The sequence below is a fragment of the Phyllostomus hastatus genome, unplaced genomic scaffold, assembly GCF_019186645.2.
Source record: "Phyllostomus hastatus isolate PE091 unplaced genomic scaffold, TTU_PhHast_1.1 phas_scaffold_78, whole genome shotgun sequence".
Lineage (NCBI taxonomy): Eukaryota > Metazoa > Chordata > Mammalia > Chiroptera > Phyllostomidae > Phyllostomus > Phyllostomus hastatus.
Genome location: NW_025334041.1, coordinates 66733339 through 66756174, shown reverse-complemented (window position 1 = coordinate 66756174; position 22836 = coordinate 66733339). Strand labels below are relative to the sequence as shown.

The 22836-nt window shown below is 48.1% G+C and overlaps 1 protein-coding gene and 1 pseudogene across 14 annotated transcripts in view; one reads left to right on the top strand and one right to left on the bottom strand.

The window, feature by feature from the left end:
* The window catches only part of INPP4A (inositol polyphosphate-4-phosphatase type I A), a 131035-nt gene that overhangs the window by 59373 nt on the left and 48826 nt on the right, over positions 1-22836 (bottom strand). For all 14 annotated transcript variants that reach the window (XM_045827066.1, XM_045827072.1, XM_045827067.1 and 11 more), the window contains exons 2-3: positions 1383-1453; positions 300-509 (exon numbers count right to left, since the gene is read on the bottom strand). In XM_045827066.1, coding sequence (XP_045683022.1) covers positions 300-405 — 106 coding nt within the window. In that variant the 5' untranslated portion in view covers positions 406-509; positions 1383-1453. The remainder of the gene's footprint in view (positions 1-299; positions 510-1382; positions 1454-22836) is intronic.
* LOC123811266 lies at positions 20561-21267 on the top strand (annotated as a pseudogene).

Genomic DNA, 22836 nt, shown 5'->3' with positions numbered 1-22836 from the left:
CTGGCCAGACACCCCTGTGGACATTCCACATTATCTCCTGGTGAATCAGCCCCCCAAACTGGAAATCTGACAGCAGACTGGTTCCAGTGGGGGCGGTTCCCAGGAAGTGTGCTGACTTTCTCCTCCCTATTCTGACCCAACCAGAAGATGCCACACCAGGGACCACCCTGCAGGCAAGGGCAGTCATGGGGGCTCATACTGGCCATTCACCAGGTGCCCAAGGAGGTATGCTTGGCCCTCCCAGAACTGCTGTAGTGCAGGACCCACCAGGAGCTGGGTGCGGGACCCTTGAGGCTCACCTGCCAGAGAGAGGCCAAGCATGTCACCTGCCACATCAATGGTGGATGCTCGCTGCATCACACGGGCCCTGGCGCCATGGCGAGGGCTGTGCTCTCTTGCTGTCATGCTGTCATTGGTGATAATATGCTTCTTGCTCCTGGGTTCAGATGATGCCTGACTCTCTGGGAAGAGCTGTCACCCAGCCCTAGTCCCCTAAGGTGGCAGCAGTCCTGAGAAACAGAAACAAACACTGGTAAGAAGCACAGAGATGGTGGCAGAAAGACACTGTGCGACCATGGAAAGTCCACCATCTAACATGAGCAGATGCAGCAAAGCCAGAGTCCCAGCAAGTTAGGGCCAAGTGAGGGTCTCTTCCTGTGCATTCCCCAGCATGCCCTCACACACCACACGTGCCAACACGGCATGCCCGTGGGGTCCCAGACAGAAATCATGTTACCTCCAATAAAGATATGCCAAATTAAATGGCAGTTTGCAAAGAATCATAAAATACGGCTTTTGAGATTTTCTTGTTGGTTTCATTATTATGCTTTTCCATTGGCAGGTCTCATACAATTTTATAAAAGTTTAAATGACTTCACTACAACCTCTGGAAGGACAGCAGCATGGTGAGCACTGAAGAAACAAAGGCATGTGCCCTCCAACTTTCCCTCTCCCTTCTCAGAGCTACAGAAATTTCCTGTGGGGCTCGGTCCTGGGCTTGCTTTCCCACAGAACACACACGTGTACATGGTAACCTATGCCTAACTAAAGTGGGCGGTGCTGGGCCGTGGATATGGACATCCCTGTGAAGATGGCCACCGCAGGCTCCATTACACAGCATGGAACTGGCATTCTGCTCTAAGTGGAGTAAGCAGCAAGAAGTGAGTTTCACATTTTTCTAACCCTACACGCTGTAACTCCTACTGTCTCTAGTAGGAACCGCACTTTAGAAGTTAATTAGACTGAGCAAGAAGGCTGGTTTAAAACATTCCTTTCCAAAGCCTCCAATATTCAGACACCCCTGTCTTGTCCAAGTGTGTCTACACTTCCATACCTGAAGGGCCCATGCTCCTACTCTCGAGTGAATTCACCCAGTAACTTACCGGGCATGTTTGTTCTTGGATCAGTAAAGACACGTGGCATTTCTTCATAGAAGCACGTCCAAATCCATCAACTAAAAATAAAAAATTATAAATTTAATAAGCTGGTCAACAAACACAAGTTCGTGTGAACAGATAACACGTACATTATAATTCTGATACCCAGAAATATGGGGAAACCAAAAGCTACTACATGTTCCTTTGAGCTCCACACACGAATCTAACCAAAGAATCGTCAGTTTACTAACCTCAAAAGGCGTACAGTAAAAAATATGCAATACAAATGGAAAAGTACTTGTAATACTAATATCTGTTAATTTGAAATGTACAAATTAATTTTGAAAAACTCACTAAAAATCCAAGTAGCAAAAGGTAAGAATTCATAAAACACATGGTAAACATTTTGAAAAGTGACCAAACTCACTCATAACAACTAAAGCCATGCTCACCATATCTACATTCCCTAAATTAGTACTCCAAAAACGGTCTGTTGTTCTATAGAGAATATGCTTTGTTGGAAGACCCCAGGGGAAATTCTATAGGGCTCTCCTATATTGCTCATGACACTTCAGAGTGGTGCAAGCATTTTGGAAAGCAATCTGACATTATTTATCAACATTTGTCCACAACACTCTCACCAACACTCCAGATAAGCTTATTGCAGCATTCCTTACAATGACAAACACTGAAACCAATCTAAATGCCCAACTACAAATGAGTCTACTCTTTAACACCTATAAGACACACTAATGTATGGCTGTTCACATGATCATAATAAAGCCAATAAACATAGGAAAAGTTCTTCAACCTCATTAGTCATCAGGAAAATGCAAATCATAACCATGAGCTGTATCTGCACACCCACTAGAATAGCCACAATGAAAAGACAGGCAATACCAAGTGCTGGAAGGATGTGGAATAACAGAACCAGACGAACAGCTGGAAGAGTAAAGAGAACAACCATAGTATCTACTCAAACTGAACACACACCCAACCCATGATCTGGAATTGCTAGCAGAAATGCATATGTATGTTCCCTCAACAGGTGTAAAGAACATTTACACCTTTTACAGCAGTAACATTCATAACAGTCAAAAACCAGAAACAATCCAAGTGTCTATCAAGAGCAGAATGGACAAAATATCACACACAACTCCCAGAAACAATGCCAAGGGGAAGAAAGAGCCAGACACACTGAGTGGATCCAGGCGAGGGCATTCCTGTGAGATTCAGGCACAGCCACAAGAGGGCGATGTTACAGCCAGATGGTGGTCCCTCTGCAGGGCAAGTACTGACAGGACCAGAGAGGGTGTGAGGAGGCTTGGGGTGCCTTGTCTCTCAATCTGAGCTCCATGAATGAATTTACTGAGTGAAATTCATTGATCTGCACACCAATTATTTTTCTGCCTCTATAAAAAGTTTAATTTTGTCAATGGTTACAATAAAGACAGCACAGTATGAAAAAATGTTTATGTCAGTTCTGCATCATGTGGGTTTTTAATGGACTGTTCCAACTGTGCTCTAGTTACAGTCTTTAAAAAGATGTGACACAACAACAAAGGGCCAGCAGGAAGCCACATCGAGAGATTGGCCAGGTCTGGGGCATGGCCACAGGGAACTGCTTGCTTCCTTTCTTGGCTCACTGTCATCCCTTGAATCACTGAAAGCTGCATCCTGTGCTGGCCAGAGGCGAAGGTGGCACCCTAGAAATGAAATCAGCCAGCGGAAGGCACTCTTCTCTCTTGAACCTTCTCCCAGCTTCTTAATGAAGCTGCAGCCACCACCACCACTTCCCCCAGCCCCGCCCCCATTCTGCTGGAACAGCAGAGACATGACACCTAACAAAGGGCTACATCTGTATCCTGACATCTCAATAGCCCAAAGAAGGCCTCATCCCTGCTTCCTTCCTCCCCTTGCAGGGTCCCTGACCACTCCACCCATTTGCCCCTTCCCTCTAGGAGCGGGGTTAGTATTATAGGTGTTAGGAGATTCTGGGGATAGAAATGCTTAAAGGGGAACACCTACAGACTAATTTTACACTTGATAGAGTTCACAGATCATAGAAGCTTTTGTGGTTATTTTGGTGCATTTAATTAGAGTCTGCAATTTAAGTCACCAAGACCCAGAATATAAAGCTAATTCGCACAGCTGAACTTGATCCCCTTATTAGTCTCATTAATTTAAGGTAATTCACCAAGGATTCCTATGTCCCCTCTGTCCTCATTTTTTTCCCTCATTTGAAGACCAAAGCTCATTAGAAGCAAAACTACACTAAAAATAAAGAGGACAGAGGGTGTGGGGAACTTTAGAGGACTGCGATGGGGTGTGGAGACAAGAAGAAGGAAGGAAGCACTCATGAAACTGACTGCCTCCTCCTCACTCTGTGAGGAATACATGGTCCCTTTGGCCAAGAGGACACAGGCCACCAAGTGAACAGCAAGCCCAAAAACGTACCTGTCACCCATGTGGGGGCAGGGAGATATGGCAGAGGGGCATCAGCAAGGCAGGGAGGGATGTTATGACTCACACAGGCTCAGTGAGGGTGGGCCATGCCTGTCAGAGGCTTCTCCAGAAAATAAGAAACCTCAGGCCAGGAAGGGGTTCTGGAGGCATCAATAACCTCTGGGGAGGACTAACCACAGGGCCCCACTTTTATCCATCATACACACTGGGGCTCTTCTGAAAACAATCTTAAAAAGGAGATGCGCAGATGAGAGCACAGAAGTCCAGACTGGGTAGCTGACTTTCTCAAGGCCCCATGAAAGTACAGGATGAACCATGAGACACAACCCACAGCAAAAAGCCCACATACAGCTGGGGCCACGCTCCCTGTCCTTCGGAGTCTAGCCTCCCCTGCTGCTGTCATATGGGAGCCAACGGGCTCACAGCAAACCCTCCCTGGGCCTCTGCTATCCTCACAAGGGCAGCATGACAGAGAAAGTTGGAAGAGAAAGGCTGAGTGAGTCACAGCATGGATCAGGAAGCCCCATGGAAGAGGCTACTTCAGAGGAGTCAGAAAGAGGAAGAGTTTTCTCTAAAGCCCCTCAACCCAGGACAGCTACAATCACTTGGCGATGAGGCATCACACCGCTCCCTGGCACCAAACACCACTGCTAGCAGAGCCTGAGAGAGAAAGCTGCACCCCCCACACAAAGCCCATCCTGTACACAGACCCAGAGCCCACAGTCGTTCTTCCTGGAGGTGCTCCGGTATGCCCAGTGGTTCATCCCTTCTTTGCATGACCGGGGTGACCAGCTGGGACCTTGTGTGTTAGGAATGCCACACTTAACACCTTGCTTCTCCCATACCCTCCTGGTGCAAAGACCAGGTTTTCTGACAAACACCAGTAAACAAACTGTCAACATCAGTGGCAACTATACTTGCTCACCAGCATCTGGCTTTTTGCTGCTTCCCAGACACCCAACAGATAACTCTGCAGCCCCTTCCCTCCAGTGCAGGAAAAAGCCTATACCGAGGCATGCTTCCTCCTTCCCTTCGGAGCCATGAACCAGCTCCCTGCCACTTCCTGCTCCCTGTGCCCTCACGAGACCTCGGCAAGGAGAGAGGCTCATTGAGCAGAGCTCAACTGAGAGAACACTGCCTAACAGTGAGCACACCGCAGCATCAGTCCAGCCTGCTAGGGTTTCAGGACCGGACTCACAGTTTTTAGGAAGTCACGCCCAGGACACAAGAAATGTGCTGTAGTTGGTGCCCATTCTCACTGGCAGGCACAAGCAACCTTCCCGGGGTCCCTGTGGGCCTGCATGAAGCAGGCAGTCACTCCTGCTTCCCACTGCCTGAGCCTGTTCTCTGCCAGTGACACTGAACAGGCAGCCCTGGTGATGGTTCACCACCCAATTTAACTAAGTAATCGGTCCCACTGGTTTCATGAGGGTGGTTGCTGATATAATATAATGCCTTAACCCAGACCCAAATGCACATTTGGGACTCCAAGGGCAGAGTCAGTAGCCTTGGGTGGATTACAGGGATCCGTCTAAAAAGCCAGGCAGGCCAAGTACTCCTGGATAGGACAAGCCCAGACTGTTCCAGCTTCTCCCCAGAACCTTGGTTTCCCCATCCCAGTCATTGGCAATTCCATCCTTCCATCTGCTCCAGCCAAGAAACAAAATCAGTGCCGCCTGCTGGCCTCCTCTTTCTCTCACACCCCACACCCATCATTGTGTTAGCTCTGTCTTCCCAGAGATCCAGCTTCAGCCCACCTCAGCACTCCAGCCCCACCTGCCTGGCTTCTGACCAGTCCCTCCACAGCTCCTAGTCTGTCTCCACACAGCACTGGCTCTAGCCCTGGCCTCTTTGCTGCCGAAATCTCCCCAGTCAGCAATGCTCCTCAAGTTCATCCAGAAGACAGCTCCCTCACCTACAAGGGGGGACCCAAAAACAAATGGAATCATCTTCTGGAAGGCAGCCCTCTTGTAGTATAGGCTTCCCCCCTACAAGAGTGTTCCAGGAACCCATCTGTATCAGTGTACCAGCTGGTGTTGCTGTGAGAGGCTGCATTCAGCTTGAGTGAATTTTCTTGAAGACTCTTTCAACATATTTGTCCATTTTGAGATGGGTGATTTATGAGTGCACCTGCCCACACTGTGCTGAGTGTTCATCAGTTCCTGACCAAAAATGGTGTGACCCCCATGCCACACCCCCATCACCCAATCTGGCCCTGAGTGACTTATTTCCTCCCAGATGAAAAAAGCCCTCAAAGGAAACATTTTGCTGATGTGAAAGAGGTGAAACAAAAAATGGCAGAAGCACTAAAAGGCATCAAAATCAACAAGTTCAAAAACTGTTTTGAGCAGTGGGAAAAAATGTCCCAACAGGTGTATTGCACCAAATAGAGAATACTTTGAAGGTAACTGAAGTTTAAACATATAAGAATAAATACACAATTTTTTATAAATAAATTCCTGGATTTTTTGGGTCCCCCTCATATATGTCCTTCCCAAAATCAGCTTCTCCAGAACATCTTCATGACAGTCAGTTTGAAACTGCACTTGGGCCCCTGGTGTTTTACCTACAAACCATGAGCCTTTCGGGGATTTTCTACAGGAACCAGTTTGAAAATAATAAGTCACCCTTAAAAAGTATTTAAAGGTGTTCCTGCTGAACAACATGGGTGCAGGACGGGGCATCTGGGTGCTGGCATCTGGGAGACGAGAGAGACTAGGGGAGGTTTCAGCAGTAGCTGCGGTGGATGGGTGGGAGTCCCCGGGCTGCCTCAGCCAAAACAAGCCCTCCCGCACCTTGGCCACTCCCCTTAAGCATCCATACCTTCTCATGCCGTTCCTTCTCCAAAAACTGGTGATCTACTCAACAGTCAAGGCCTCTCATGGACTAGGCCTTAGGGATGCAAAGATGAACAGGAAGGCTTGGGCAGGAAACACACCACAGGAAAAGTAACAAACAGGAGTGATTGCCCTGGCTGGGTGGCTCAGCTGGTTGGAGCATTTGCCCATATACCAAAAGGCTGCAGGTTTGATCCTAGGTCGGGACACATACTGGAGGCAACCAACTGATGTCTCTGTCTCTCTCTCTCTCTCACTCTCACTCTCACTCTTGCTCTTTCCCTCTCTCTGTCAAAATCAATAAACCTATCCTCCTCAGGTGAGGATAAAAAAAAACAAAATAAAACAAAACAGGAGTAATGGATAAGCTGAGGGTCATACTACTGCTCAGGCCACTTCTGGAAGCTTCCCTGTGAGAAGGACTGGCCTGCAGCTGTCTACTTGCTGGGCAGGAGCACCAGGGGGCTAGCACCAAGGTTTCTGGAGGCTGACTCTTGGGGTGAATCAACCCAGTGTTCCTATGTACCAGGCTTCATTTGTCACTCAATTACCACATCCATTCCCAGAATACCACAGACCAAGATAATGGGATTGCTGCCTCGGGCACTCCGGACCCTGTGAGAGCTGCCTGCTCAGTGCTGGAGACAATGCACATCAGTGTCAACGCCGCTCCTCTCCCTCCGAGAAATGTCCATGAGTGTGACAAGTATCATGTCCTGCCCCATTGTCAGCTCAGCCACTCAAAACCCTCCCATAATGAACTGGAAGTCCACCTGGATGTTGGCCAGGAAGGCCTCTCAGTAGTGCCACAGAAATTTCCTAATAGGTGTATAAAAGGACTGAGGAATCCATCAGTGTTTATCAACTCTCTCTGCTAATGAAGACATGCTGTCCCAGAGGACCGAGAGCCAGAGATGAGGACAACAGCATCTCTGTGACCTGTGGGTAAGCTTGCCCCAGAGCGGGGCTCCGTAAAGGTGTCACCAGCAAGAAGGAGGGTGTTGCAGAACGAGATGCTGCTGCCCCCAAGGCACTCAATCAGAGCTTGGTTCCCGGAGCTGCAGCTAGAAGACAGCTCTGGCTCCTCTAAGACAGGTGTGACCTACTCCTTGCCTGAAACTCTTCTTTCTCATCCCCTTCCTTTTTCCACCCAAACCCAGAGCTGTAAGGCCTGTTCTGGTGCCTGCTTTTACCTCCCCCACTCAAAGTTGGCCAAATGAAAGCTGATGGCACCCAGCCATCAGGGCGGATGCCCACCCAGACTCTACTTCTCTCCTTTTCCCCTTTGGAAATGGTCTATTCTTTCAGCCAAGGGGATGGTAAGTGTGGGTGTGGCCACAGCTGCTCACGGCTCCTCAAGATCATAGTGCAAAGAAGGAGTACCTCCCAGGGGCAGTGACCCATACCTCTGCCGCAGCAAATCCCTCTGTCTTGTCCTGCTGGTGTGGTGATGAGGCTGTCACAAGGAGGACGAGTTCTGCGTACTCCCGCTATCTTGACCAAAGCACCATACTTGGCAGCCAGTACACCTGTGCTGCAGGTCGGAGAACCCAATCAGGTGTGTTTCAGCACAAGGCATATTTGTCATAAAGGTCTGGCAGACTGACGGAACTTGAGCAGGAATATGGCTGATGGGCCCCATTGTCAGTAGTATAAACAACTGTTCTGGGCTCCCCTCTGCTTCCCACATCGTCCTCCCCCATCCCTGCAAAGGACCAACCTGTCTGTGTACACTGTGGACACGAGGTGGCCAGCGGCCCCCAACTTTAAACGCTCTAGCGCTAGCCACGGGAGAGGACAAATGTATGGATCCTCTCTGCGCCATTGGTCCAGCTCTTCCTGGCAAAGGTAATCCAAGGGCCTAGCTCAGGCCAGGTGCCCCCTGGCTGGGGGACTGCGGGGGTGCTCCCATGGGACTGAGTGTGGTGGGGGGCAGTGCCCACAGAGGGGACAGGGGAGACGAAACATAAGCCTCTCAGCTCACAGCAACATTTGGTGCCAAGTGGAGAAAGCCTGCAGCAAGTGTTTCTTAAAACTTTAAGTCGTCAAAGAACTCTCAGTGTTAACTAAATGTTTTCTATATTGTTTAAAACAGATAACATAAACATAAAATTAGGTATAGACACTTTTTCCTCTGCAGCTCTGAAACTACAATAAAACTAAGAGATCTATAATTTAATGACAAACAAAACCCCAGCACCAACGGACTCACGTTTGTGCTGATTTAATGTGAAGGGTGGGCTTTGTACAGAAGCCATCACACGACATAACCCTGAGGACTCCAAAGGCCTCGCCCGCCACACCTTCCACTCCACAGCCAGCCCTGAGGCCACAAATGCCCACAACGGCTACTCTGGTCCACCTAGCCTCTACCTGGTCAAAATAACAGCATCTAGCAGCCACCATTCCCCAGGAAAATTAGTTGTCAAGCTGGGCATAGGAGTGGGGATGTGGCGATACCCCTGGACTATGAACAGGGGTATAAGGACCACTGCAGGTGGCAGGGCCTCCACAGGTTTTTGCTCTTTTGCATGAAATCAAGTTATAGAGAAAAAGTACAAAAGACAGCCTCACGGCTTGGCTGTGTGGAAGACTGGAAACCCCGGCTACTTCCCTCGAGTCCCCATGGTGGAGCATGCCCAGAGAGGGCCACTCAAGGGCAGACTCAAGATGACCCCCGTGACACTTCCTTTGCAAAGGGAAGCCATCTCTTTCCCACCACCCTTCCTCTCCTCAGCCTGTTTACATTGTTATGCTCCTAACATCTGCTGCCGGTTCACCTAAGGGATCAAGTTTCTCATGACGTGTCCAACCTGTGGGAGAACATCAAGAGGAAGAGCCTAAGATGCCCCTGGCCACTCTCCAGCCTCATCAGGTCTCCATGGAATGAAACACCCGTCTAGAGGCCATCTCAGTAGGACACCTCGCTGGGAAGGAAGCGTATGAGCCACGACAACACAGCTTGCAGTGCCCGCTGTGTCCCCTGGCTCGCTCGGCCCTCCTCACACATAACTGCTGGGTGGGTGTCTGACAGACAGGAGCCAGGCTCACAATGGTAGATGGGCTTTCTCAAGGTCATGAGCTACGGAAGGAATTCAGGCTCTGAAATCAGGCCTCATTAGTCCAGTCCTTGTGCAAAACAGTACACAGGGCACATTCATCCAGCTACAAACGAATACTAATAAAGGGCACAATCTTTTTCACTCATAGAGTCCTTCATTTTATAAGCCCTTGCACGCATATTATTTTAACCTTGCAATGTTCGTTCAAATACTATTTTCCTCTCTCCACCCCTTTAATGGACCCCTCCAGAAGAAAAGATTTTAGATCCAAGAATCCAACACTGAACACAGCTTCCATCTCTGCCCCCACCCACTGTCTTTACAAGCTCCAGTTACTCGCTCTCTGACACCCACCCCCAGCTTCCACGGTAAGCAACACTACAGCACCAGCTACCTGAGAGGAACGCATCTTCCCAGAGAAGTCCACAGAGAGAACTTTAGCATGGAAGCAGCTTCTTTTTTTTACATCATTCATGTTTTATTTTCTCTTCCTAAGCTGAAATTAAGCTCCTTAAAAATATTGTAAATATTTTAGTCAAAATATTTCAAAGTAAGCATCTAAAAACACAAAAATTTGTGAACAAGATAAACAGACAAAACCTGGTCAACAATACCAACTAATACTAAAGTAAAAATATATATATATATAATGTTCTGTATTTCTGACAGTGGAGAAGGAGCTTACATAAATATCGCACCGAAGGGTACATTTCAGTGGGAGACTAGAATGGGAAATTCACCAATCCCTGAACCAGAAAGTTGTGACTTAAGAACTAGTTTCTGCATTTGACACATTAACCTGATTAGCAAAGTTCCTCTGCTCTTTTTTCATAAGTGCTATATATTTTGATCATTTCCTTCTCTTTACTGTTCCCAACAGGTTTTATTCATTCGTGTAGAATATCCTGGGCTAGTAAGTGTGTGTTGTCATGGTGCTTTGGGGAAGTGTTGCCGATATACCGGGTTCCCACTGGTGACACGCACTCCACAGCTGAAGAATGAGGCGTGCAGCCTCTCTGCTCACGAACACTCCCACGTCCTCTCTCAGGGAGAGTGAACAGCTCACCCCTCGGGCAGTGGCTGCACACAGAGACGCGGCCAGCCATGTGGGAAACCAGGCCCTGACCCAGGCTGGCCCACTTGGGAGACACTACAGTCCCAAAGACGTGCCTTGTCCTTCACAAACCTAACAGCAAAGCACGTCCTGGACGGGAAGCTGGCATCCACCTCAGCTCCAGGCCCAGCTCCTAATCTGATAAGCGGCCGAAGGCTACTTGAAGTTCTGGCACACGGGCACTGGCACTGTACCACGAGCTTCCAAGCAGCAGCCAAGCAGCAGCCCAACCTCCGCCCTGCTCCTGCCAAACCCTCCCTCACCTTCCTTGCCTTCCACAGGGTGAGGCACAGGCCTGAAGAGGCAGGGTCACTCCAAACCCTTTATTCCTCCCAGATTGCCTGGGACAGAGCAGGAATGGCAGTAATTGACATGACTGAGGTTGGGTAGGCCTAGTTCTTTTTTCCAATCACTAGGGAAGTTTGTTTTTAATCAAGTGTCAAGCTGGCTTTGAAGCAGGAGACAGCACAGGAAGAGCTCTGAGACTGCAATACTGTCACTGGCCAGCATTTATCACCCTGGTCACCAGGAAACACCTTTTACCAATTAGGATGACCAAATGGGGTCTGGAACAAGATAAGAATTCGGGCTAGCAAACCCCCAGGAAAGCTGGTGCCACATTTACCCATTAATCAATATGTGACTTTTTTCCTCCTATCCCACCAACTATGTAAGTCTGGAAAACAAAGGTCTCTCTCTCTCTCTCTCTCTCTCTCTCTCTCTCTCTCTCTCTCTCTCTCTCTCTCTCTCTCAGGCTCAGGAAGCTCTTGGCCCTCGGGCCACAGGGCCTCTGGCCACCTGGCCTTAGGCTGACCAGGGGCTTGCCACCCTGGTCTTCAGCCTCTCTTGCTTTTCTCACCCTGCTTTGCCTGAAACTTTGCCTTTCACCCCCTACTCTACCCAGTCCTGTTCTCTTCCATGGAAGCGGACCACTAATAAACTGATTACATACTACTAGGTTTGCTGATATGTAATTCTTTACATGTGTCAGCAAGAAGAACCAGGTCTCACCCATCAACAGTTTTGGCGTCAAAACCTGGGAATCTGACTTGGACCCAACCCTTTGTCTCCAGCCAACGCAGTGCGTCTGGTCTCACCAGCAAAGCTGTCCTGCCTTTCTCACCTTCGGGAGTAAGGAGGTGCTGTGCTGTGGGGGTGGGGAATTTCAAAGTTTGAGGCCTATGTTCGGAAGTAGAAACAATGAGATCTGAAATGAATGCTCCGGTTCTGCCCGGGCTCCAAAGAAAAGATGCAGTTCCTCCCCCTGGGCCCAAATCTTTGGGTGTCCCTACGTGAGTGGGGGCCTTGCAGGGGGTGTCTGGGGTCAATCCCTGAGACGTGCAGGGGCCTCATAGGGAATTCCAAACACGGTAATTAAACTTCGGCTCCTCCAGGGGAAGTGCACATAAGGGCCGGCCACCCAGCACTCCGAGCCCCACTGGCTGTATCAGACCGTCAGGAGAGAAACTGAGACACGTAAGAGAGTTAGGGATGACCAAAGGGGTAACGGCCTCTGGGAGCCCTGCTCACAAGCAGTACACTCTGACCCACTACTCAGATTCCTTAGCCTTTTCTGCCTCCGAACCCGGCCAGGAAAGTCAGTTTGAATCATTGGCCTGTCGTGAGTTTGCAGTAGCTCTTTCTCCCCAGGTGACTTCTAACAATTCAATTTGCATCTGAATACCCCTTGCAAAAACCAAAGGGAGTAGGCAATGTTATGTCTGCTGGGCAAATGTCTTGCTCTCTCTCTCAAGAAATCACCGCAGCCCGCGGGCACGGGTCAAGCCGTTAAGAGCCACAAGGGTGCTTGCTGCAACAAAGACACCCGTGAGAGGCTATGTTGGATGTGGACTGGGAAAGAACACTAGGTTTCTTGCCAACTGCAAGCAAATGTCCACGCAACAAGAGGCACACCGTAAAAGCATACACGGTCCCATCCCTGCGGCACATTCCCCACTTAGGTGTAGTCTTTGAGAAGAGAGAGCAAGATTTTAGCCTGTAGTGGAAGTCCTGGCTTTTCCAGGCTCTGCTCCCCTAACTAGGCCTTTTTGTTTGAATTTGCCTCATTCATGAGTCTTTTCTCCTTTCTCTGACCACTCCATTTGCATCTCTGACTAATCTCATGCCCGTCTGCTTTACCAAGTAATTGCTGTGGTTATTTTCTAGCCAGGCAGCCATCTAATCTGTAAAACCATGCCTTTGATCCTTATTGCACAGCAGGAGGTGATGATGTTCCTTACCTGCCTAACCCAAGCCTTGCATTCAATTTCAGCTTTATATTGGGCTTGGCCCCGCTATGCCCATATTGCCTAGAAACAAGGGTACAAAAGAAGGAAAATCTCATTCCTTCCTTGACTGTAGAACTCAGAAAGGAAAAATGAGGAATTGAGTCTTTGGAACAATGTAAACTTCTAGACCTAAGGGCTACTGTAGGTCCTAAAGGCAGTACATCCGAATGCAAATAGAGTAATTAACTGGCCACTCAAAACTTCGGGTACCTTCCTCTCCAGTGCTGAGGGAAAGGTGACATTTCAAACTCAGGTGTTTTGTTTTTTTTTTCTCTAGCTGTGCCTGAGTCTTAACCTGACATCTCTGCCGTTTTTTCTTTTTTTCCAGCCTCTGCCCAGAGCAGAGCAGGGGGCGGGCACCCTAAGGGCAGCCCTGCTGCTAGTACTGCAGCACCAGAGTTTTCCTAATGCTGAGAAACCGCAGCTTATGGCATTTTTTTTCTTTTTGCCTCCTCTAGATAGGGCCGTTTTCCAGCCGAGCTGCCATCTGAGGCTGGAGTTTGCAATCTCAGCCTACTTCCCAGCTCACTCCAACTTCTGTGTTTTAATCCAATAGATCCTGAGACAGGAGCAACCCAGAGCCACATAGGTGGCAAAAATGTGGCCACAATAGGGACCTCTCTTACTAGATTAAACAGTATTGTATTGGCCTCCAGTCCTTGCAGGAATTATACCAAATGACTAGTGTCATCCTCTCTCTGACTCCTTGCTGGCGAGGAGCCAAACTTTTAAAAGCCTTGAGACCTGCAGAAAGGGTCCAGTTCAGTCAAAGCTGCTGATTCCACCAGTAGCAAAGGGGTACAAATAGTCCGTGGCAAGCCTAGCTCGAGGCCTCTTTGTGTCACTAGAAACGTCTGGTAGCTTTGTGGTGGGGAGACGGGGGATGCTCTGTAAACCACCAGTCAACTCCTGGAGCAGCGACGGGGGACACCCCTCCAAGCTCAGGAGTATGACAGGTTTTATTTTTTTAGTTTGTTGTTTTAACTAGGTTCGCCAGGGACGAAGTCTGTGGCAAGCCTAGTGCATTGGGGCTTCGTGTCGCCAGAGACGTCTGGTAGCTGTGTGGTGGGAAAAACAGGGGACGCCCTACATCTCACTAGTCAACTCCTGGAGCAGCAACAGGCGACAATGCCCCTCCAAGCTCAGGAGTACGTCAGGTTTATTTTTTTAGTTTGTTTTTTTAACTAGGTGTGCCATGGACCGAATGGGAAATACATCCTCTATCCCCCAAGGATCACCATTGGGATGCATCCTTAGAAAGTGGAATAAGTTTGACCCTGAGTGTCTCAAGAAAAAGGGACTGATTTTCTTGTGTAACACAGCTTGGCCTCAATATAAGTTAGGAGAGAGGGAGACATGGCCTGAAAATGGGAGTAGCAATTACAACACCATACTCCATTCACATCTCCAATCAACACATTCTGTCGGAGGCTAGGCAAGTGGTCGGAGCTTCCCTACATGCAAGCTTTTTTCGTGTTATCTCACACTCCATCTCTTTGTTCTGGGCCAAAGGAAACATCTACCTTAGAGTCTCCCGATGACATTCTAGATGACCCCCTTTTAAATTCCACCCGTCTCTCAGAGGGGAGCAGGGGAGGCTTTCTCATCTGCCTTCCATGGGGAAAGAGAAGAGGCTTCCTCATCTGTCTCTCAGGGGGAACCTAGCAGGCCTCAGAGCCCTGAGACCTCAACCCCCGAGTCAACTACTACAACTTCTCCTCCACCCTACTCACCCATATATCCAAAGTTACCAAAGGAGGAGAAACCCAGTCCAGCGGGACACACTAGGAGTGGAGCTTCGTATCTCCCTGCTCCTTCTGGCCTCCTGCCTCTGAGAGAAGTAGCGGGTGCGGAAGGCCCTACTCGGGTACATGCGCCTTTCTCAATAGCTGACCTGCAGCAGTGCAAGGAAAGGCTAGGAAACTGTTCTGAGGATCCCTCATGATTCATCAGTAACTTTCATATTTTAACCCTTGCCTTTGATATGGCCTGGAGAGACCTTTACAGAGTTCTAACTATGTGTTGCTCTCCAGAAGTAAAGCAACTAATTTGGTAAGGGGCCCACAAACATGCAGATCAATTGCATACTGAAGACCCCGGTAATGCAAGGCCTGCAGCTGAGGCTGTCCCAGATCATGAGCCCAACTGGGACTATAATACACCAGGATGAAACAGAAGTAAATCTGTCAGGATACAGTGCTTATTGGCTGGAATGAGGGCCTGTGTCAAAAAGCCAGAATTACAAGGTTAAGGAAATAACACAAGGAAGGGAAGAGAACCCTGCACTCTTCCGCAACAGACTGGTAAAGGCCTTTCAGAAATACAATAATATAGACCCATCATCTCCAGAGGGACAGTATTAATAGGGCAACACTTTATAACCCAGTTAGCCCCTGATATTCGTAAGAAACTTCAGAAATTACAAATGGGGCCCCAATCCCCTTTGGCACAACTGATGGATGTTGCCTTCTCAGTCTTTATCATTCGAGATTTAGAAAAGAGACAGGCCAAGCTAATTGCATTAGCTCTTAGCGGCAACATTGGCTATAGCCAGCCACCTCAAGGTAACCTGGGAAAGCCACCAAGGTGTGGAGGGCACAAGGAACAAATGTGCTTTAGGTGCAAATGCCCTAGACAATGGGCAAAAGAATGCACTAAGCCACCCCAAGGGCCATGTCCCAAGTGCAAAGGAACAAACCTTGATCCCTGGCACTGGAAGGCGACTGCCCCCATTCCCAGGGTGGAAAGGGGTCATCTCCTATGGCCATGGCAGCACTTGAGGACTGAAGGTGCTCGGGGAGCAGGTTGGCCCCAGCCTACACCAGCATCTCGATCTCCAACCAAGAACTTCAGGTGACTCTTGACATGGCAGGTAAGAAAATTAATTTTCTTGTTGATATAGGGGTCACTTACTCTGACCTTACTTCATATGCTGGTCCTCTCTCTTCTAACTCAAGAAGCATTATGGGGGTCGAAGGAAAATCTAAGACTTGTTTTTACACACCCCCTATCACTTGTCAATTTGAAAGCCAAATTTTTAAACATTCTTTTCTGATTATTCCACAATGCCCTATACCATTGCTAGGACGAGACCTCTTGGCCAGACTGGGAGCTATTTTGAAGTTTCAGGAGGTCCCAGATAAGGTCCTTATAATTATTCTAGCTTGTGAAGACAAGAAAGAAAATAATATCCCAGAGCAGATTTTACAAGAAGTAGGTCCTTTAGTTTGGGACTCTGGGGTTCCTGGCAGGGCCAGCACTGCCCAACCAGTCCAAATCCACCTAAAGCCTGGGGTAGTTTTTCCCCTCAAGAAACAATATCCCATCAAGCGGGAGGCTTTAGAGGGTCTGCAGCCCATCATAGAGAAGTTTATTATACATGGGCAGCTGGTACCCTGTCAATCCCCCTGCAATACTCCCATCCTCCCCGTTCTTAAGCCCACAGGGGAGTACCGGTTAGTCCAAGACTTAAGGTTAATTAATGAGGCTGTCGTCCCTTTACATCCCCTTGTGGCCAACGCATATACTATCCTCACCCAGGTACCGGACTATACTCAATGGTATACAGTCTTAGACTTAAAAGATGCATTCTTTTGTATCCCTGTCCACCCAGATTCCCAGTACCTCTTTGTATTTGATTGGACAGACCCCAAAACAATGGCCCATCAACAGTATATACCTGGACAGTGCTACCGCAAGGTTTTAGAGGACAGCCCCCATCTATTCGACAGAGTGTTGGAGAAGGAGCTAAGAGATTTACAGCTGCAAGAAGCAGCAGTCTTACAATATTTAGATGATATCTTAATCTGTACCCCCTTGAAGGAAGCCTCAGATCGCAACACTATCCTAACTCTGAACTTCCTTGAGGGCCGGGGATATCGAGTCTCTAAGAAAAAGGCCCAAATTGCAAAGCAGAAAGTAAACTATTTAGGATACATCTTAACTCCAGGATCTAGGCAGCTGTCACCAGAAAGAGTAAAGGCAATTGCCGAGCTGACACCACCTGCTACCAAACAGCAGCTCCGCTCTTTCCTGGGCATGGTCAGGTTCGTATTTCTAGGATAAAGCCAGCTCCTGTTGATCCAGATCATTCCTCAGACCAGCAGAGAAATCCAGACTCCACATACACCTGTGAGCCAGTAAAAGACCTCAACTTCCTGTTCAGAAAGAAGACGACTCAGACAGCAGGATGACACCACCTGCTCTGGTGCATATGCAGAAGACCCCAAGCTCCTCTTCCACAGGACTACTCCTAAGTCTGATAAGTAACTTTCTATTTTACCCCTTAATCCCTTTGCTTATGCTGACTCTCCACCACCACCTATCACAGGAAACAGCTGAGTCATTAACTGAAACGGGAAATGCTTGCAGCACTCCCAGAGCAACTGGATTCATTAGCTGGAGTTGCTCTCCAAAATCGAAGGGCATTAGACCTCCTCACAGCCTCAGCAGGAAGAACATGTTTCTACCTCAAAGAAGAGTATTGCTTCTACATTAATAAGTCAGGGCAGGTCCAGCAAAACATCCACAGCATCCTTGAGTCTGCATCTAGGATCAAAAGTTCAACCTCTCTATGGGATTCAAATTCATGGCATTAGTCTTTACTTCTTCCCTTTGTAGCACCATTATTAATTATACTAGTGATACTATTATTTAGACCCATGATAATCAACTTAATAACTAAATTTATCTCTTCTAGAATAGAGGCTCTAAAGCTGCAAATGATTGTTACGAACAACTATCAACCTCTGAAACTGGAGGCTCCAGGCATCTACCGTGGGCCGATAGAAGGACACTTTCCTTCCCCTCCTCTGACCAACATACAGCATCCCTGACAGTCTCAGAAATTCTTCACCAACTCCCAGATAGAATAGGGCGAGAGTTTCATGGTTCTCAACAGGCAGGGTCTACTGTCCCATCCAAGCCTGAAGCAGCTACGGAAGACGGACCTTCACCCTTCAGCAGCCCAAAAAAGAATTTTTGAGAACCATGTCTCTCAGGGGGAAATGAAGCAGGAGACAGCATAGGAAGAGCTCTGAGACTGCAATACTGTCACTGGCCAGCATTTATCACCCTGGTCACCAGGAAACACCTTTTACCAATTAGGATGATGGGGTCTTTCCCAAATGGGGTCTAGAACAAGATAAGAATTCGGGCTAGCAAACCCCCAGGAAAGCCGGTGCCACATTTACCCATTAATCAATATGTGACTTTTTTCCTCCTATCCTACCAACTATATAAGTCTGGAGAACAAAGGACTCTCTCTCTCTCTCTCTCTGTCTCCGGGGCTTAGGGAGCTCTTGGCCCTTGAGCCACAGGGCCTCTGGCCACTGGCCTTAGGCTGCCCAGGGACTTGCCACCCTGGTCTCCAGCCTCTCTTGCTTTTCTCACCCTGCTTTGCCCTGAAACTTTCCCTTTCACCCCCTACTCTACCCAGTCCTGTTCTCTTCCATGGAAGTGGACCACTAATAAACTGATTACATACTATTAGGTTTGCTGATATGTAATTCTTTACATGTGTCAACAAGAAGAACCAGGTCTCACCCGTCAACAGCTTCATGGGAGAATATGAAATTTTCTGAGTAGCAACACAATTCCATCAAGGGCTGTAAATGCAAGGCCACGACCACAGATCAATGACATGCTGGGAAGACGGAGTTGTTTCTGGAACAAGGCAGGAAGACAGAAGACCAGGGACAACCACAACAACAAACCAAAGTCAGGGAGAGAATTCTCGGTTCTTAACATTGTCTTGGAAACACAAAGCAGATCACGCATTTTGCAAGTTGTTTATCATATATAAATCTTTGGCTAAGTGGTATGGTACCTGCAAAAAGGGTCCTGTTTGAACCAGTCACTGTTGGGTGGGTCACGCGGAGAAGACTCTGAAAGGCGTACAGTGCTCCAGATGCTCATGTAGAAACAGAACTCAGGTGGTCTGATTCTGACACGAGACCTCTCAGAAGACAGGAGTGTAGAGCTTCAGCTACTCGGTCACGCTGTGCAGTTATCTGGTGTTTTTTCAGTTGTTGTGTTGCCTTGTTTTTTTTTCCTCTCAGACAGTGTCATGTGACTGAGAGACCAGCCCTTTGGCCGCCCAGTTAGGAAGAGAGTCTGGCACAAGAGACAGTCCTTTCTTTCCCATATTTCACCTGTGCGTGTGTGCACGGAGGAGAGGACACGGCCAAAGCTGCAGGAGGCAGGCTCCCTCCCCGGGGAGGAGAGGGGAGAGGTGGGGAGTGTCCCCTGGCTCCGACCACCACCAGTCAGACCCTCCCTTTCCCAGCCACCCCCACCCCCAGCCCTCCGCAAGGAAGGCCGGCAGCATCCTGCAGGCCAGGGCAAAGAGTACCCTCATGGGAGGCCTTCCAGGGCTGCTGCCACGGGAGCCTGGCCACAGCTCTCATTGCAAAGCTGGTGGTGATAAGAATGATGAAAACCCCCAAAAAGCAATTTCACAAAGCCACTGGGGAAGATCAGGCCAACAGGGGAGGGAAGGTGGGTGGGGGGTGCAGAGGATGGAGAGTGGTGCTGGGAGTGTGTCTGTCCTCAGGACCTTCCCTGGCCGGAAGACCTGCACCATGCTACCTCTCACAGGAGTGCTCATGGGAGCCAGCAATCCAGGGAGCTACTCATTCATTTGTTCAACTGGCAACAAACCAGGCACTTAGAGGTCACACACAGGTGAGTCCAAAGTGGCCCTTGCCTGCAAGGACCCAAAAGTATAACAATGGGATGAGACATTCAGACAAGACAACCCCAAGTCAAAATAAAGCACATGCTCGAAGCTGGGGGGAGGGGAGGAGAAGAAACCTTAAATCCAGCCAGATGCGACTCTGATGCCAAGCAACCAGATCTGACTCCAAAAGGCAGAGGCACAACAATGAACTCCAGAAACTGGGCGGCCCAGTCAGTCTTCTAAGGGACAGAAAGAACGGTCTGAAGAGCCAGGTCCGGGCCAATTCCGGGAATCACTAATACCAGACCATAGAGTGCACTTCAGCTAGTAGGCAATGAAGAAATCTCTGGGATCTTAATCATTCAAACGAATCAGAAAAGTCTTGATACTCTCCCAAACTCTCTACTGAGGTTTTGATGAACCTCTTACTCTCTTGGTACAAACCTGGTCAGGCCTGGTAAAGTTGGGCCAAGATGGCACTGCCATAAACCAGACGGGCCACATCTATGACCAACACACACATAAGGGATAGCTAACTCCCTTGTCCTGCCAGGTCTCCAGGCGGTTCCAAAGGCCACCAGCACAGCTAAACCTCAAGTCAGGACATGCACTATTTCTGAAGTAAGTACTGTACAGCTCTGCAAATAAAAATACAGAAGCCAGATTACTTTGAAACCAGTGGCAGGAAGCTGCTGCAGAGCCCTGCAGTCACCTCCATGGTAAGTGGGCTCTGCAGCCATGGGCCAGGCCACGGCGTGGCAGCCCTCCTGGGAGCAGGGCATCACCTTGCTGGGGGACACCGAGACCCTGGCCCGGTTCTTCTCATTTGGCATCAACAGCATTTTATATCAGCATAGCATGTATCTTTCTGAAACTTTTACTCAAGTGCAGAAATATGGACTCACCTTGCTTGTAACTACTGATCAGGACCTTATGAAATACCTAACTAATGCGGTGGAACAGCTATAAGACTGGTTATACAAGCGTTCAGTTCAGAAACTCGAGGTAGTCATCTCAAATGCTAGAAGTGGGGAGGTCCTTGAAAGATGGCACTTTTGATACTAAGTGTGCCAGGACTGCCAAAGATGACAGCACACCCAGACAAAAGTCTCAGAAAGCTGCCCAAGTGAAATCCACTCAGTGATCAGACAGATCACAGCTACAATGACATTTCTGCCACTATTGGAAGTTTCTCATTTATTTGATCTGCCGATCATACAAAGATTTGGTCGTACCTGAAAAGTGGGAAGAGTCGGGACCACAGTTCATTACCAGTTCTGAGCACATCTTTCTGCGTTCCTTCACTACTACAGCCCACAAAGTAAACAGCACGGTGGGTTGCCTACAAAATCCCTGTCCTTGAGGAAGATAAGAATAACAACGTAATTCTTCCATGTGTGTTTCCTGGAAGCAAGTCAACTATACTCCATGTTTTACCTCATTGATTAATTTTTAGATGGGGAAAAGTTTTTCCTGAACTGTGCATAACTGTCCCATTTTTTGGCACCTGTTTAACTTTGCATAGATGTAAAGTTTTGTGCACTGTTCAAAGGGAGCTGACAAATTACATCAGCACTGTAATGTCAGTTCCTTCGAAAGTGGTAACAGTAGATGGGAAAACTTTTCCTTAACACGAAATGCCTTCCTAAATCAGACCTTTGCATCAAGCAGCTTGACTCAGAATATAGGTAAATATGAAACACAGCAAAAGAAGTCTGAATACTCAGCATCTTTGTTTATTCCTAAAGTAACTGATAATCCACAATAACAAAATATTGCTATAAGGTCCTTTTACCATTTATTTCATTTGTATAACTTCCATATTGAAAAAAACTCCAATTGTTTGATTTTAATGTATATAACTTACAGCAACAAAACTATCATTATTTATTTCTAGTGTTTAAATTCCAGTGATACAGAACTCTTAAAAATGTCTTTTTGTGTTTTTTTTAATCATGCTTTAAATGACAATGATAAAGTTAAATATGTATGTTTTAAAAAACAAAACAAAACCCCAAATCAACCACCACAAAAGGAACTAAGACCACTTGGTAAGTGAAGAGGCCTGGAAACTTCAGGTCTACTGGCGAACACCTCACCCCAGGGCCACCCTTCGCCGCTAAGTGGCCCTTCAGGCAACCTCTCCCTCAGCTGTGCAGTAGAGAGACTGCTCAGCCCTCTGAGCCAGCTTCCCTGTTTCACTGTGACCTTGTGCCACAGAGATTCCTAGGCTGCTTCTGCTTTTGTTTAGAAGAAGGTTAACAATCAGATATCTGGGCAACAATAAGAAAAATGTCAGGAGGTACTTTTGTCATTATTTTTCTCCAAAGTTCACAGCTGAGTTGTGAAATGTAGAGAACTGCTGAGAACAGAGATCCTATAAAGTATCTCCCTGTCACATAGCGTAGGTTAAAATTACTGCCACCACAAGCAGGGACAGTGAAAACTAATTAAAATCTCTACTGTGCTTTCACATTTTTTTTAATATTCTTAGAAATTGGGTAATAAAGAGATCAGGAAAAATTGCCTTAAAAATTGATTTTTTAGAACCTCTCCCATCTCCCACCAGGAGAAAGTGGTAGAAGCACTAAGCACTGGAAGCTAGCACACAGCAAGCCACCTCAGGCCCCGCCTCCTTGGGGCAGGCGGGACACTGATGGGAAGGCCACCCGTCAGTCACCAATGAGAGCAGAGAAATGTCACGGAAACATAATGATGGTAGTCAAGCCCTTGTGCTCTTGGTCTGGTTCAAATTTTTATTCCGCTATCAGATCTCAGGCAAATCACAGACTCTGGGCACTTCAGTCACCCCCTGTCTGCCACACGTGGCCCCCTCCTCCCCGCCCCTTACCCCCGATCTCCTGTCCTATACTGGTGGAGTGCCCAAAAAGAGTGAATCGTATTTCTGCTCTGTCATTTGCTCCTCACAACAAAGCCCATTCCAGTCACAGGTAAATCACTGGACCTCATCTCTGTGACATCAGGTTCAGAGAAAGAGGATGCCTCACCCTCAG